This window comes from Melopsittacus undulatus, chromosome 1, assembly GCF_012275295.1.
Source record: "Melopsittacus undulatus isolate bMelUnd1 chromosome 1, bMelUnd1.mat.Z, whole genome shotgun sequence".
In the NCBI taxonomy this organism is placed as follows: Eukaryota; Metazoa; Chordata; class Aves; order Psittaciformes; family Psittaculidae; genus Melopsittacus; species Melopsittacus undulatus.
The window spans coordinates 35,283,246-35,300,750 of NC_047527.1; the positions used below are offsets into that span (position 1 = coordinate 35,283,246).

The 17,505-nt window shown below is 40.6% G+C and overlaps 1 protein-coding gene across 1 annotated transcript in view; it reads left to right on the plus strand.

Annotated features, from left to right (window-relative positions):
* Positions 1-17,505, plus strand: part of CPA6 (carboxypeptidase A6) — an 89,718-nt gene that overhangs the window by 36,851 nt on the left and 35,362 nt on the right. The window contains exon 3 of the mRNA XM_034062811.1: positions 8,272-8,347. Coding sequence (XP_033918702.1) covers positions 8,272-8,347 — 76 coding nt within the window. The remainder of the gene's footprint in view (positions 1-8,271; positions 8,348-17,505) is intronic.

Here is a 17,505-nt window from a genome sequence, read left to right on the forward strand (position 1 = left end):
TGCTCCATTACCATAACCATCTGGAATCTTAAAGTCATGAATTTATTTATTGTCTCAATACCCCCACAAGTTTAAAAGATGCTGTCATGCCCATTTATGGGGGGAGAGCTTAGCCATGTTTACACAGTCAGCTAAACACAGCTTTAAGTCTAAGCTTGTCCATCATACTTTCAAGGCAAGTGTGCCCTCAGCTGCAGAGTCAGGCTGATTGCTGTGCTTTTGCAAGTACCCGCGCTTCAAGCACATCCACCAGAACAGAGCCCAGACTCTTACTCAGGCCATTGGAATAGACAGGGCAGAGAGGTTCCAAACAAACCTGTCTACCAGCAAGTATCTCTAACCACACAGTGTGTGTTTTTTACAACTGAAAGGCAGCCAGGGATGTAGATATTAAACATATGGAACTCAATATAAGAAACCTTCAGGCAAGCCAGCACCTAACCTCACTTGCAGATTACCTGTGATGGTTTGCTCAAGGTCATAAAAGAAATTGCTGTGCAAGAAGGCTAATGTAGACCTCTAATACTGAACTATACCCTTTCAGCCTTCTGCTCTTCATAACTAAATTCTGTAACAGCCCTCATTCAGACCTGGTGTTCTTTCTTTGATTTCACTGAGGTCAAGAGCAAATCTGTGATGCAGAGTCCTGAGATACTTAATTTGTAAATAGCTGCTATGGTTGTCTGAAAATGTGCCTGAGGCTTACAATGAACTGAAATGGTTTTGAAGTTCAGAAAAGTCTATCAGCTTTTGTGTGGACTTTTAGCACAGAGGAGGTCAGGGACTGTGGCTGTGGACGAGACTCTGATCTGGGGTTATGGTAACTGATTAGGATGTGGATACAGTATGGGACATGACATGAGAAACTTCTGGGTATGACAATGTAAGAAGCTGACAAAATTTCAGATAGTGCTGTAAAGGACAGCTGGATCTTGCAGTAGGTAAAGGAGGAGTTATGTGAGTGTCATGGGTTCAGCAGTAGCAGTCATTTTTCTCCTTCTTGGTAGCTGGTGCAGTGATGTGTTTTGACTTTCAGGCTGAGAACGGTTGCTGATAGCAAGCATGTTTTGAGTTACTGCTCGAATGTTTGGTTTGTCCAAGGCCTTTTCTGAGCTCATGCTCTGCCAGGGAGGAGGGGAGGCCGGGAGGAAGGAGAGACAGGACACTTGACCCAGGCTAGCCAAAGAGGTATTCCATACCATAGCACGTCATACCCAGGATATAACCGGGAGAGACCCGGAAGGGCTGGAGCTCTGGGGGGATGGAGGAGGTATCGGTCAGTGCTCGGTCGGGCAGGGCGGGGTGAGTTATGGGTCAATGGCTGGTGAGATGTTGTATTCTCTTAACTTGTTATTGGCTTTATCATCATTATTTGTACTAGTAATAACAGTAGTGATTTGTGTTATGCCTTAGCTATTAAACTGTGCTTATCTCAATCCGTGGGGGCTACATTCTTTGGATTCTCCTTCCTAACTCTCCGTGAGTTGGGGGAGCAAGGGGGGGGAGTGATTAACAAGCTGTGCGGACTTGGTTTAAACCACAACAGTGAGAAATGCTTGAGTTTCACAGGCAATTGAAGGAAGGTACCGGGGACATTTTGCAGGCAAACATACCTAGATAACCCTATCAGTAGTACTACATAAGGCTGAGATTCCTTAGAAATACCAAATTTGGGTACAGATGTAGCAAAGCTGGGACCAGTTTCCAGGGCTGCATCAAAAGGAGCATGACCAACAGGTCAAAGGAGGTGATCCTGCCCCTCTACTCTGCTCTCGTCAGACCTCACTTGGAGTATTGTGTGCAGTTCTGGTGTCCTCAACATAGAAAGGACATGGAACTGTTAGAACAAGTCCAGAGGAGGCCACGAGGATGATCAGGGGACTGGAGCACCTCCCATATGAAGACAGGCTGAGAAAGTTGGGGCTGTTCAGCCTGGAGAAGAGAAGGCTGCGTGGAGACCTCAAAGCAGCCTTCCAGTATCTGAAGGGGGCCTATAGGGATGCTGGTGAGGGACTATTCATTAAGGACTGCAGTGATAGGACAAGGGGTAACGGGTTGAAACTTAAACAGCAGAGGTTTAGATTGGATCTAAGGAAGAAATTCTTTACTGTTAGGGTGGTGAGGCACTGGAATGGGTTTCCCAGGGATGTTGTGAATGTTCCATCCCTGGCAGTGTTCAAGGACAGGTTGGAAGATGCCTTGGGTGACATGGTTTAGTGTGAGGTGTCCCTGCCCATGGCAGGGGGGTTGGAACTAGATGATCTTAAGGTCCTTTCCAACCCTAACTATTCTATGATTCTATGGTATGGAGCTGTTGGTGTGGCCACACTACACAAGTCCAACATGCCTCTGAAGTCAGGATGAAGAGGGAGGACTGGGAGAAGCTTTCTTGTTTGGGCAGGAGAGCACTCAGGCAGACACATACACATTGTGGTACCATCAGGACCATGCCAGGCATAACAATATCACCATCTACTCATCACTTCTTGATGAAATGCAGAACAACACAATGGAGAGATGTATGAGCTTTGGGAATAAGTAAGCAGATGGGGTTATAGCAGAAGTTCCTTTCAGTAATTTTTTACTGGAATGATGATGGTCCTTACCCTGGAAGTACCTGTGCTTGATATGATGTGTCACTGGAAGGATTATATCCAAGCTAAACAATCATTAGCTCTTCCATGCAAGCATGTTACCATAATACATTTCTTAGGAAATGAATTCAAGTGAGTATACATGCCGTTTCATTTAAGCAGAGTACTGCAGCCTCCCCCTTGGGACAAAATGACCATCTCCCAATGTTTTGCATACCTTAATGCTGCACAGTTCATAGATTCATTGAATCATAGACTCAGCTAGGTTGGAAAAGACCTTTAAGATCATCAAGTCCAACCTTTACCCCAGCATAGGCAAGACCACCACTAAACCATGCCACTGAGGGCCTCATCTACATTGTTTGTGAACACTTCCAGGGATGGTAATTCCACCACCTCCCTGCATAGGCTGTTCCAATGCTTGATCACCCTTTCAGTGAAGAAATTTGCCCAATCTAAGCCTCCCCTGACACAACTTGAGGCTGCTACCTCTTGTCCTATCTTATCTCCTTGTTGTTTGCTTTCTTACTTTGGCCTGTTTGTTTCTCTTAAGTATATGTTTGTCTTGATACTTCTTATTTTATTTTCTGCCCTTAGTAACTTCTTTCTTTCTCTTTTCTATTTAAATACAACTAAATGACACTTGGAGAAGCAAGATGGTATCCATTACCGTACACTTTTTTTTGTCCAAGACAGAGACATGCGCTGAAGCAACTGATTCCTACTTTCTGTTTAAGCTAGGTAGCCATATATTGCAATGTTCCCAACCCATTGGAGTCCAGCTTTGCTTGGAAAGGTTTTGCTCCTTAGTTGAAACAAACCCTGGAATTTCTGCAGACATTCACCTTTCCAGACCATCTTATCTGGAATGAAGTTGCTTGAAAGAAGAGTGCTAGTAATACAGAATTGGTTTAGTCACTAAAGTTTCCTGTTTGTGTAAAGTAGGAAACTTTTTCACCTGAAAGATGTCTGTGAAACTCAGATGTTCTCATGCTTGGGAATTAGCAGGCAACTTGCACATAAATTCAGTTTTCAGAGAAGTAATCTCTGCTATACTGATAAATATCATGCAGTAAAGTATTTTGCCTCCTCAGCTTTTCTGACTCTATTACACAAGCAAATCTGTTTCATACAAAATTATAGATTAGCTAGCCCTTCCTTATACCACAAATAAAACCAGTTTTCCTGCCTTACTAACTAAAAGGCAGAAAAACGGATAATGCTATCAAGAAAATACAAATGGTGCTCTCTTCCATTTGGATCAGCATCTGCTGTAATACAGAAAACCATAAAGAAGATCTCAGGAAGTTTTGTAAAGTTCCCTTTCCAGATCACTACATCAGATCTCAGGAAGAAGCCCAACCTTAATTCATGGAGTAGTTTTTGTAACAGTACTGAGTCCCCAGTTGGAACCCTTCATCCCAGTAACAGAGAGAGTTAAAAAAATAAATGGTTGAATGTTTCTTAGCATTCTGACTGGCAGAAGTGTTTAGCAGAGAAAAGGCAATGAAGCTGTTGATCTTTCATCACAAATGATATCTGATGGCATATTGGGAGCTGATGAGAGGCTTTCATGCTGTAGCCTTTTTCACATGTGTCTTTCAGTGCGTAACTATTACCCAAGCCTTAATGAACCACTAAAGTGCAGCAGTTATAGCAGCTTATTCTTGAGCTCTATAATCCCTTCTTTACCATTAAGAATGGCTGCTTGTAAACAGGGATTTATTTTCTTGACATTTTTTTCTATAGATACTTGATTTATAACGTATCATTCCTCAAATTGTGTTTAAAATACTTGCAAAGCCTTTGTAAACATACTTTTATTGAATTCCGTGGGAGAGGAGAGAGCTGATTAAGGTTCACATTAGCCAGGAAAATAAAACAATAAGAAAGATTTTGCTGAAGGAAATGAGGAATTTACATAAATGCAGTCCATTTTGTGTGACTTCAGCAAGAAAGCTGCATGAGAGAGAACTACTAATTCCATCAGTAAAGAAGTTGTATACATGCTGCAGAATTGTTTCGTTGAATCCATCTGGTCTGCTCATAGACAAAACTATGAAGTAAATGGAAAAAAGAAAGTAAATGAAAAGAGCCAAAGAAATAAACCAGTAGGTTTTATACCCTGTTGGTGGCAGGGAAGATCACCCTTCCCAGGCCTGTGTAGCATATTTTGTGTTTCTAAAGCAGCCATGTAATGAAGAGAAAAAAAAAGCCATTGCATGTCAGTACTAGCCAACAGTGGGTCACCCATTTTGCTTAGACACAAGGCTGTCCCTGGGGACAGCAGCAGTTCGGCTTCTACCCTTTGCTCACCACTCTTATCTGTCCAGTTCATTTCATAAAGCTTGTATATTGCCCTGTGCAAAGGCTTCCAACTGGGTTTACACAAAATTCAAATGATCCCACTAAGTCCTAGGTTTAAATCCGATTAGCCTACTTGCTAGGGGTAAATCGAATGTTTGTCCTGCTAGATACAAAGTTCTGTATTAATTTCTACAAAATATATCCCATCTTACTGTTTGTTTAGAAAATTTAAAACAGACCTTAAAAAAAAATTAGAGAGATTATGGTTATAAAAATAACCTTATCTGCATAAATCAGGAGAGGGCTGACATACATCTGCATGTATACATACATTTCCTTATATGTATAAATGATAACTTGATTCTTTCTCCTCAGCAGCTAGACATGAGGAATAGCAGAGGATTTCACCAGGGGGTGGTTCTGAGTGTTTGAGGTGCAGCTGCCATTTGTTAGCCACATTAGGCCATAATCTGGAAGATTTTGTTGTTGGTTTTTAAATATTGGAAAGGCAGTTGGATTTCTACACCAAATTCAATGGGTATTAGAATCATAGAATCATAGAATGGTTAGGGTTGGAAAGGACCTAAAGATCATCAAGTTCCAACCCTGCTGCCATGGGCAAGGACACCTCATGCTAATCCATGTCACCCAAGGCTCCATCCAACTTGACCTTGAACACCGCCAGGCTTGGAGCATTCACCCCATTCCAGTGCCACACCACCCTCATAGTAAAGAACTTCCTCCTTATATCTAACCTAAACTTCCCCTGTTTAAATTTGAACCTGTTACCACTTGTCCTATCACTTTACATTGTATTTAAGGTAATAGTTTGATTTCTTTAGTTTGAAACGTAAAGCTGGAAGTTCTTTGCCTGGTAGATATCAGGAGTAAATCCAGATTTGGTACCTGCTTTTCTGAAGAACATATAATGATGGTCCACTGGCTGGCTAGCTATAGAAGTGTGTTAGCAGATAGTTTTCAGGAATTTGTTGTATTCCTGCATTTTCTATGCACAAAACATAAAAAAACATAAATCAACTGCCTTGTCATAATGGCTTAACCATCATTTCATAAAACACTAACAGTGCCAGTACGCTGAACTGCTTCCTATGAGATCTCCAGCAGCAGACCCAGCCACAGCTTGAGGCATTTCTGAACAATGTGTCAAATGATCAATCTGTCACAGCACCAATATTTTCTTCTTTAAGGCAGGTATTTCATCATATGGGAAATGATAGAGTTGCTGAGCTAATCCAAGACAACTTGGAGTGATGTGTATTAATTCAAGATTGTACCTAAGTGATATCTGTTCCTTTAAAATTCCATTACAGCTGCGTAACACATGCTTAGCTACTTATTTCATTAAAATCTGGCATTCATATGTCAACTGCCCCAGTCCTTCCAGAAATGTCCAATGAATCTTTATTAGTTACTTCACCTTCACAGGTTCTGGGCAATCACTACTTCTTCATACCCATTTCCTTCTAACAACAATTTAATACTCCGAAAGAAATGAGTAATGGGAAGGAATATTTCTGCTGCATGCATGATAAATTAAAAGCATCTATTTTTCTCATAAAGATGCAGCAGTTGTAGTACTCCAAGAGGCTCATTTCTTTCTCTCCAAGTTTCTATACAGGAAGTTAAATTTGGCTTGGAAGCATAGTAATTTCCCCTATCATTTTAGAGCTGCCAGATTTTAACAAGAGGGCTTTCAGTAATCTACCTGCTTAAGCATAGACGTTTGTCAAGTAAGGTGAACAGCGGCCAAGCAGAATGGACTGAGGTCCACATCTCTGCGTACATCAGTGTTATTGCAGCCATAACCTGGAGTCTAACTGGACCAAAAACTTTAAGGGTATGAAGCTGTTGGAAGACAGGAGTTTTAAGGCTTGGGACCTGTCTGCAGGAAAAACTCAAGAAGGGTGAAAACCAAAACTGAAGGGCTCAGACAGAAAGAAGGACCAAAGACTAACCAAGTGGAGCAGATGCTGACTGGAGAGAAAAGGCTAAAGAAGAATGGGGGAAAGGAAAAGGAATGCCAAAAAGAGGTGGAGTAAGCTATTTCAGAATTCAGTATTTACTAGTAGTACTAAACTCAACAAGCAGTGCATTCTTCTAAACCGCTTACTGACAATATTTAATGGTTACCTATATACCTATTAAGGGCTCTTGCAACAAAAGTGAGTCCTACCAAAGCTGTAGCTGCAGCACACCAAAGGCACGGCCAGGTGCCTGCTCGCTGAGGACAGGAGCAGCTTGGGAACCTTCCTAAAACAGTGAGGCTGGCACATGCACACTCACCAGTGTTGCTTCTAATTGATCATTTATCTTCTGATAAGACTCAGAAGCTTCAGGAAGGTAGGAGAGTTCACAATAGATATAAGGGACAAACTTCTCCCAGTGACAAAGGAAATTCTCCTGGTAATGAGGAAACTGGAGGTAAAGAATTTTTTTAAGGGGGTTCTGGCTAGTGGATAGAACTGTAGAAATAAAGAAATGCACAACCTCTGGAATCTCTTGGAAGAGGAGAAGCAGTGATTATCAACAGTACAAATTCAAAACCTCAGAATGTAGGAAAATGCTAGAATTAGCACTGGCCACAAAAATTTATTTAATTCCTCTTGTATATGGAATATGATGATGATGTCTTAGATGCATGATTGCCCCCTATACGGAAAACCCCCTATGGTTTCTAGCTTCCCCTTGTTCATGACATAGATGGTGGTCATTGAAAGGGCAGCTATTTGGTTTCTTGTGTGATCTTTGCAAAGTATTGCTCATTGAGATCTGCTAAAGAAAGTGCATAAAATGAGCTGGTATCATCTAGAACCTGCTGAGCATGTATGAACAGCTATTTTCTTCACAAAATTTGTGTAAGCTTTAATGGATAAAGCAAAAAGCATGTCCCTGATATGAAGGTCACCTCTCTTCTGAAGTCAAGTCCCCTCTTTAATGCATAAGAACAGTGGGCTCTTCAAAGCCCATTAAATGTTTAAACATACAAAAGCAATGAACCTTACCTAATCTTGTCCTCAGAAAAAGATTGTTTTGGAAAAGAACAAAATTGTTTTGATCTGAGACAGACATTCAGTATGGAAGATGTCAGCCTGAATGTTTTATATTAGAAGGAATGAACAAAAGCATTTACTCAGAAATAGAGGGTCACGCTGACACTGTAATCTGTAAAGAGCAAATCTTGTAAGTGCATAACCAGGGAGCAATTTTAGAAGCAGAGATCCAGTTCACCCAACATTTTGCAGATATTGAAAAAGAGTAAAAGTACGGTATCTATCTGAACCTATTTACTATTGCATTGTGCTGCTGTGAAGAGCATTAAGGTGTCAATTCAATGTTCTGTTATTGGCAGTGATAAAGTCATACGAGTTGTTCCTGAGAGCAAGAGGGAAACGCAGATCCTGAGGGCTGCATTTAACAGGCTTAAGGTGAGTATCATTATTTTCATCTTTGTTTTCTGTTCTTTGTTGAAGACTGTAGTGGATTGACTGACATACCTTTCATTTTGCACTTCAAGCTATTTTATATACTGAAAAGCTGCCTTTGCCCACTAAATTCCTAATTTCCCAATAAAATAGCATAGGAATTGGATTCATCATGCGTAACAGTTTTAACAAGAAACACTTACTGCTTTAAAATAATATAGGTGCCATACTTACAAATTTGCTTTTTTTGCTCTTCCACTTCTTGCTAGCATACACAGTTGCATGCTTCATTATCTGGCTGATGGTTTTATTTAAAACAATGAGTTAATTCAAGATGTGAACACACATGGGAGTAGCAAAAAGGAAGTGGCTTCAGTTTTAGAACCTCTCTGGTAGAATAATTTTCTAGGGGTAGTTAAGAGTGTCTACAAGTCTCACTAGCAAGCCAGAAACTTTTTTTCCCTGGCCTTTTCCTGCAGATATAAATGAAAATCAATGGTGCCACTGTAGCAACAAAGCATAAAAGGACTCTGCAGTGTGCTGCTTTGCTGTCACAACTAATGAAGGCATAGGCAGCCTTTCCACAGCATGTGGCCCATTATGTCAGAGGATGATGGGGAGTACCTGTAATATATGTCTCTGGCTCCTGCAACAGCATGAGAATAGACCACACCATGCACATGCGCTGCCCTCAGGCACTGGGGGAGGTACAAGCCTCATTAATAATCTCCAAAATACAGCCCAGCCAGAGTAGATCCAGGGAAGTAACAGCTTGATGACTATGTCGAGTTTGTTCCAGGAGCTGAACACAAGTCCCAGGCTCTGCCTCTTCCCCTGTGTTAGTTCATAGTCTGCTTGAGCCCGACGGGCAACTGTTGACTTTTCCCTGCACCTATGAAGGTAAATGAGTTTGATGGGCAGCGTTACAGGCAGCATGGGCTGCTAGTCATTTGACACAGCAAACTCAAGTCTTCATTTGTCTGCCTGAAAGAGTTCTTTGGATATAGACAAAGGAACATGGTAACTTTGGCAGTCCTGTGACATGCATTTTTGGGTACAGAACACCAGTGGTACCAACGTGCTGGGAGCATGTGCAAAAAACCTATGGACTGCTCCCTGTCTTCAAGGGCAGCAAAATATTAGGCAGCCTGTGATGTATCTCTGTCTTCACTATTGAAACCTCATGTAAATGACTGTGTTCTCACTGTGGCAAAGAATGAAGGTGTGTATAATTTTCTAGTCTAATAGTTAACATCTGGGATACAAGTAAATCAAATCTCAGTCCATGTATCAAATCAAACAAAATTAAAATCTCAGAAGAGCTCTCACACTGCATGAAAACCATTCCATATTTCAGTTATGACAAAGCCTTCTTGCTACCATTTTTTAAGGAAGTGGACAGAGCTACCTGAGGCACCCCAGCCCAGAGGCTTAATGCAGTCAAGACATGGATGCCTTACTAGCTTTAAGTAGGATGGCTAAGGCTATCTTCATCACCTCTGTGCTTTTTATTGACATGTTCAGTGAGTTCCCCACTCAAGATGCTGTCTTTGTAAATCCCATTCTCAAGACATCCAACCAGTGCACATTGCATGAAGAATTTTAATGTTCAACAGAGGCAGTGTTGCAATGCTATGTATTACAGCACTTTCTACTGTAATACCCACCTCTCTTAGAGAATATTGTCGTATATTTGTTTCTGCAGTACTTACTAAGGGCCTGGCCCTCAACTGTGAATGTTACTGTAATACCCTCAAAAGGATAATTGTTTTACTCCCAATTAGGAAAAAAAAATCTATCCATAAACCCAGGAAATACATGTGGAAGCTGGTATTTGCATTAATTTCTTTTCCCTGATGCTGGAACATAAAGAGGGACCACATGTGCTTTTTCCTTTCTCCTCATATTGCAAACTCTGCAAAGCAAGAGAGTTACTCACCTTCCTGCAACTGTTTCTCATTACAGAACTCCCTTAGGCCTCCAGAAGGAGATTCCTTCACCCAATTCCATCAATGTGGGAGCAGTAGAAACTTGAATAAATAATTGCATGTTATAACTGAGAGCAGGATAATAAAATTTCGGCAAACTGCATTGGAATCTGACTAGCTCATTAGAAAGTGATTGATTTTGATGAGGTAGTAAGCTGAGGAAGTTGAAAGGAAGATTCAAAAAAGGGAGAGGGTACTGACACCCAGCTGCATGAAAACAGGATAGATTTAGCTGCATTTTGGGTCTTGGAGCTCTTCCATCTACATTGGGTCAGAGAGAAAGAGACATCTGGAAGGCTAACATGGAATGGAAATGTGTAACGTTAATTTATTATTATCTTACCCCTCCCCAAAAAAATCTAAAATTATTCACTTATGAAAGATTGTATCGACAATGACACTTGTAGAAGTGCCAAGTACTCACAATACCAGCAACAATCAGTAGCAGATGCAAGTCATCAGCTCACATGAAGAACTATGTAGTTAAAGTACTTCAATTTTTTAAGTCTTCTAGTCAGTCTCACCAGTCTTTCCCCCATTCCCAGGCTTCCAGAGTTGGAAAGTGAACTGATAGAGGACTTATATTCAGGTTTTTAAACATGAGTCTTTAAGTGCAGTGAGGATAATGTGCTCAGGAAAAAATAGAAGACAGTGAACCAAAAAAAACCCCCAAAACCTAAAAGTGCAAAATAAGCTACAGACAAAGCCTGGATATAGTCCTGATGCTGTTGTAACACAGTATGCCTGACAAATAACAGAGATATGAGCAGAGGGGTCAACAGAGATGCAGAGATTACTATGATTACAAGGACTGAGCTTTGGATTTTTATATATTAGAGTCAGAAAACCAGAACTGGTGTAAGACACATCTCTTTTGAATCCATTTTGGTTTGAGCAGTAAATTAATACCAACCTGTCATATTACTCACATGCTCTGTTCCTCAAGGGAAAAATAAAGCTGGAACTAGGACCCTTCCAAGACACAGAAGTTTTGTACCTTAATAACCATCAAATAGCACCAATTTCACTTTTTTTCCAGAGAAAGTATTTTGGGATTAACTGCAAGTAGTTGGTCTATTGAAGAATGTTAATGTTTTATTTAAAGCCATTTGAAGACTTCAACCTGAGTTATTATATGGCCTGACAGTATTCTCCACCATTGTCAGTACTAGAAGAACAAGAAAAGCCAGTGAAAATAAAAGTTGCATCACGTTCGTTCTCAAAGTGAGAAGAATACCTGCACTTGGATTTAAATTCAGACATACATTTCTCTATGCTGACAAACTGGTCTATCAGAGATGAGGTATCTTTCAAAAGTACCAAAAGTTACACTGTCTAGCAATGTCAGGATTAGTCTCCATTAGTCAGCCCATAGAAACACAGGTATTGCAGTGCAAAAGTCAAATGTGGGTTTGCCATAGTGTGATCCATGCACAACTTAAATGTTTTGAATAAATTCCCAGGACAGTGCAAACACAGAGTAGATTCTGCACAAACTGATTGTAGTCTTGTTGCAGGATTTTCCTTGTATACAATGGACCATCTAAGCTGGTAAGAAAAGACAAGAAAATGCCTCCTGTCCCATGTTCCCTCCTCACTGTGCCTAGTGGAGGAAGCTTCACCCATAGTGGTCGGTGTTTATTCCAGCTATTTCCTTCTGCCTTTAAAATCTACATTTATAAGGCAGAGTCACATAACCTTGGTTTCTGGCCTTTCACAATCCAAACAGGCAAACTCTTGTCTTATGTTCAAATGAATGTATCCTTCTGAAAGGCTTTATCACAGAGAAGTTTGAAAAAATTATCCTGATGGTCCTGTTACAAAGCAATGTATTTTGGTGTCTGGCAGAGAACAAAGCAAATGCAAAGATACCCCTTCTTATCACTGACTAATCGGGACAAAAGGAAAATTATGAGGAAGAAAATAAATGGGCACTGAAAAGAGTAGCAGTGTATCTTTTACTCATTTTATCTGCCTCTTTCTTAATGACTGTGGTAAACACTGGGGTTTTTCCTGAGTAGACTTTGTGATTTACAGTCTGCTCTAGTTGCTTTCTTTCTGAACGAAACACAAGGGCAGTGGGGAAAGACATGGGGAGAGCTTTGCCTTCTTCCACTATAATGCCAATGCTGTAGAAGTTGACAGGTTGTATGGTCCATCCCTTTTGGGAAGAGGATCAGACACAAAATGAGTCCTTTCTTGAATGAGCATTTACAGAAACCTACACTTGATACATCCTCGAAGGATCGTCTTGGAACTGGCTCTATGTCCTGATGTGTTTAAACTATCTTAGAATATGCCTCCAGTAATTAATTTGGGCAGCAGTGGCAGTCTAGCCGTAGCATAAGCAACAAAACTCACAGAAGAAGCTGGATGATTACTCAGAGGCTTTACTCCACATGGAAACCTTTTGATCTCAAACAGGACTGCTCTTCTACCAATACCTGAGCTGTAATGTTAGCTCACACTTTTACAGAAGGTGTAATCCCTTTAGACTTTTTAAATTTAGCATCTGGAGCTACTTAGGAGGGATTTTTGCCCCACTTTTTTTTTAGGAAAAAAAAAATGTCCATATAATGTTCAGTGTAGTAAACCCCTGAAACCTGCCTGAAGTGTATAGGCTCTGCTACAGTACAAATGCCAGTGCCTATACTGAGTGAATAATGGATAATGAATGTTTCATTCCACACATTTAACTTTTGGTTCTTGGATTGCCCAAAGGCAAATCACATTAGTCATAATCACTTGCTGAGTAATTTCCACAAATTAGTTCTGGTCTGTAGCTCCATTGCCCACAGTGCTTTGTTATTAATCATTATTATAAATTGATTCCTTCATCGGCTGGTTCTGTTAACTTGTAGGTGACAAAATATTGCTTTTTTCCCTGTTGAGGTGGACATAGCATGTAGACCTGCAACTGCAGTGAAAAGAGGCACCCCCACAGATTAAAATTTGTCTGCTATGAGTTCTGAAAAGTTGCTTAAACTTGCATGTGTACAACCAATCAACTCATCCACAGTAATGAAGCAAAAAGCCTAAACATACTGAGTCTGATAGGCAACCATCCCGCCCTGTAAAGCAGCCACAGTTGGCTCTGGCAACAATCGCTCTCGTTCTGGTCAGGAAGAGCAGGGGTTCAAAAGCTCCTATGCATTGTTCACTGTCATGTATGGAACTGCTTCTTAGAGCAGCAGGGGTGTCTGAGGTAGTAAGAAATGAGACAGGCATGGAAGAGAGCACTATGCTCTTTTTGAGACAGGACACGCCAGTTTCTGGTTTTCACCAAGTGACAAAGGTAGTAGCAGCTGGAGGTGCCATCAGTTCCTACATCAAGTTTCTTTCTGTTTCTGTGGGGAAGAAAAACAAAAGCCTGATAACTGTGCTCAGCAAACCACCCCAGAAGCTTGAACACCTTTTCCACAGTCCCTGTGCCAAAGACCACTAGAGCAGATGTGAGTATGACATGGGTGAATGATGGTGGAGCTCCTCCTCCAACTTTCATGTAAGAACACAAGTATTTTGCATAACAGTGTTAAGGAATTTTTTCATGTGGTTGTGATAGACTAAAATGCAGCAAATTCTTTAGGAATTCAAGTACAGACTCATGGAGTTATTTATTTTCCTAGCTATACTGTCACAGTTTTTGGACTGGCTGCTGCTCTAACACAATTACAGCCACAGATCTTAAATTTTAGATGTTCTGCTGCACTCCTTTGCTCTTATAAATACTGTCTCTTTCTGTAGATACATTACAAGTCTTTGTTCCTGACCATGTTAAAGACCAGAAATACATTTTTGCAGGCAAATGGTTACACTAATCAACAAGCAAAATAAATATTTAGCATGACAGTAGCACAATGTACTGAGTATTACAGAACTGCCTGTTCTCTGTCCCTCCAGCTCCTCTTGTCCATCCGTTGATCCTGTGCTTCATACACCTCTCCAATGACTGGCTGTTGTCTGCTGCTCATTCTTGTTTAGAAGACAACTTGAGGATCCTGTTGCTAATTTATGAGCCCTTTAATGGTTTTAATTCTGTTGGACCTGACTGACAGAAACAAATGTCACATTCCCAAGTGCTTTGCAATGAAACCAGCATTTGCTCAGGTCCTCAGACCTGGCAAATTCTGTTTATCTGCTCTGGAATTCTCCTTTGTAAGCGTTATTTTTGAAGCACTACTTCATTTGAGCCTTGACTGATAACTTCTACTTCACCAGTGATCTACAAGCACTTTTTATCACATATGCCTGACTGGAATAGAGGCTGTTTGTATAGGTAGCAAAGAAGCTACTGCTCTGTGAACATTCCTGGCATAATAGAGTTACACCACTCATTTCTCAGTAGCTTTTACAAAAGAAATTCCTGGGCATAGCCAGGCACTTCTTTAACTTTGTGAGGAGCCAGCCTAGCAGGCCTTGAAGCCACAACTCCATTCCCTTTTGTTTGTTTTCTAGCCCCTACAGCAGCTGCTTATCCATTGTAATCCCTGAATTGATCCTGTCATTGCAGTTCAGGGAATCAGAAAAATATCTCATAGGGGAAAAGAATCACTTGGCTATAAATCTGACAGTTTACAGCTCCATAGGCAAATGCTGAAAAAAGGCTTCAGAGAACAAAAGCCTGTCTGAAAATGCAGTAAGAAAGCCTCTCTGCCCAAATGGATCTATTCTTACTTTACGGAAGGAAAGAATTAGCTCAGTAGCCAGGACTACATGTATTTTACTATGCACAGACAGCAAATATGTCTATATAGTCAGATGCTTTAGTCATCAGTCCAGATTTACCCTAATTCATAGTTAGGGTTCCAGTCAGATATACTTAGACTATTTCAGATGCACAGAGAACATCAGTGACAACAGAAGTTATTCATCAGTACGTCAAAATACACATCTGTAAACACTTGCCAGTCTCAGAAGGAAAATGTTCCAGGAAAAATTGAGTAGGAAGATGCAAGATAGAACAGGAGAGCCCATGTAGTGAGTGTACTGTTCTCACAAGACAAAGAAAGTCTGAACTTTCTGGAATGGGAGGAATCTGCTTCCTCTTTTACTGGTGAGGAAGCCTGAGTTCAACAAAGTCATTAGCACAGCCCGAGTGGGAGCAGGATTAGACCCAGGGATTACTATTCCATTTCTCGTGCAGTGCAGCAACAACTACAAAATGAACCAAGCCATAAGTAGTTTAATAAGAAACAAAAGAGGGGTTTGGTTGTGTCTTCTTAATGAGTCTGTTAAAGACTGTTTCACATCTGTCAAATATACTTAGCCCAGTGGCATCTGTATTTGTAACAACGGATGTTCAGTTACCACATAATAGTGTATATGTTTTTCCTCAGTGACTCTCTAGAGGATAGCCTATGACTTTTTTTCTGAAGTATAGAGCCCCGTGTAAAATTATACCAGTGTAAGCAGAGTGGCAAGACCATTACTGTGTTATAATTCCACAAAGATCTGCAAAACTCAAAACTTCAAGCTGTGCATTGTTCGCATTCTGTTCCTGCCAGTGTTATGGCTGCTGCAATCCCATGAATCAATCTTGATTTATTGGCACAATTACTCTCACCAGCCCACTGAAAAGCAAATAAATACTGAAAAGTTAGAGCCAATTAAATGTCTAGTGTGCTCAATCAGAAACTTAAATTACTTTGCACCACCAGCTAGGACTACCTTGGAAGTCCTTCTAGAAAGCACAGGGAATCCCACACTTAATTGCCACTGGACCATGCTGTTGCACATAAAGGGCAGCTGAAGGAGATTTGCAGTCAGGACTGCCAATTAAGGAACTTAATGGGCAGGAGCAAGTGAGGATGAAATCAGTCCTGGTCCTGAAAACATTTGCAAGAGTGAAGACATTAGAGGGGAGCCATTCTACACTTTCCAGGTGAACTACATCACAGCTATAATTATCCACCAATGTCAGATTCAAGAGGAATCATTCCTCCTTCATTCTTCTCTTTGCAAATGTACCAACAGAAGCCTAAAATTCTGTTGCACACTATACATGTGCATATGAGCATATAATGTGATGAAGCCTCCTATAATCAGACTTCTGACATCAGTGAGAGTACAGCAGTTTCTGCTTCTCCTGTTCTGTACCTTGTATTATCAGATTTCTAACTGAAAATATATCCAATGATATGCTTAGGGTGTTTATGTGTTTATACACAAGCATACGAATGTAAATGGAAAACCCGTATGTCCTGAGAGAGCCTATGACATCCTGAGAGAGTCTATGACATGCTGATAGAGCCCATGAGCAAAGAGGACCACTGCTTACACTATTGACTGTCCATTCCCTTTTACAAGACCCTCAGAAATGCCAAGCCATTTCAGCTGATAGCATCATAACAATGATTTTATTCTGAACTTTATAGCTGACAGAATTTCTCAAAGAAATCCGTTTACAGTGATGTTAAGGACAAGGCCAGCTGTGACGCATGTATTGCTCTATACAACTCAGTAAGTATATAAACTGGAATTGCCAGGTAATAAAGCATAACAAATTTGCTGTCTTCATGGACTATAACACAGATAAATCATATAAACAATTTTGTCCAGATACTGAGTGTAAATCATGGCAGAATTATTCTAGTTATTTTCAATGACAGGCATCAATCATCTCTTTTGATTGATATATAATCACAGACCTGATGAGAGGGGTAAGCATCTTCCTTTCAGGCTAAATGGAAGAAGAAATTAAACACCTGTTTACAAAAGAGGAGTGAGGAACAACTGGAGGCAGCTGCCCGGGAAAATGGCTTTAATTACAAAGTATGAGCCAGGCTAAGGCCGGTGGTCTAAAAGAAACAGGGATTTCTTTCAGTGATTTGAATAGAAGAAAAAGGACTATGGGATTTATGCAGCCATGGATGTATTCCTTGGGAAAAAAAAAAAACAAGACTGCTTACTTCCCAGGCTCCCTTTCCACAGGCACAGAACAAACTGGAGGAAAACCTGGAACTAGTGAAGAAAATAACTCCCTGGTCTGGTTTCTGTCTTGGCAGGGCAACAGAGCTTTGTGTACATCGTTTGTGATATGTAGGCGTACAGCAATGAAATGTTTGTATTCTTGCAAAATTATCTTCATCACTTTTAATTTAGGAAGAAATTCTGAATTCTCTTAGCTGAGCACCAGAATCTTCTAAAATATTTGTCCCTTTGCCCTGTGCTGAC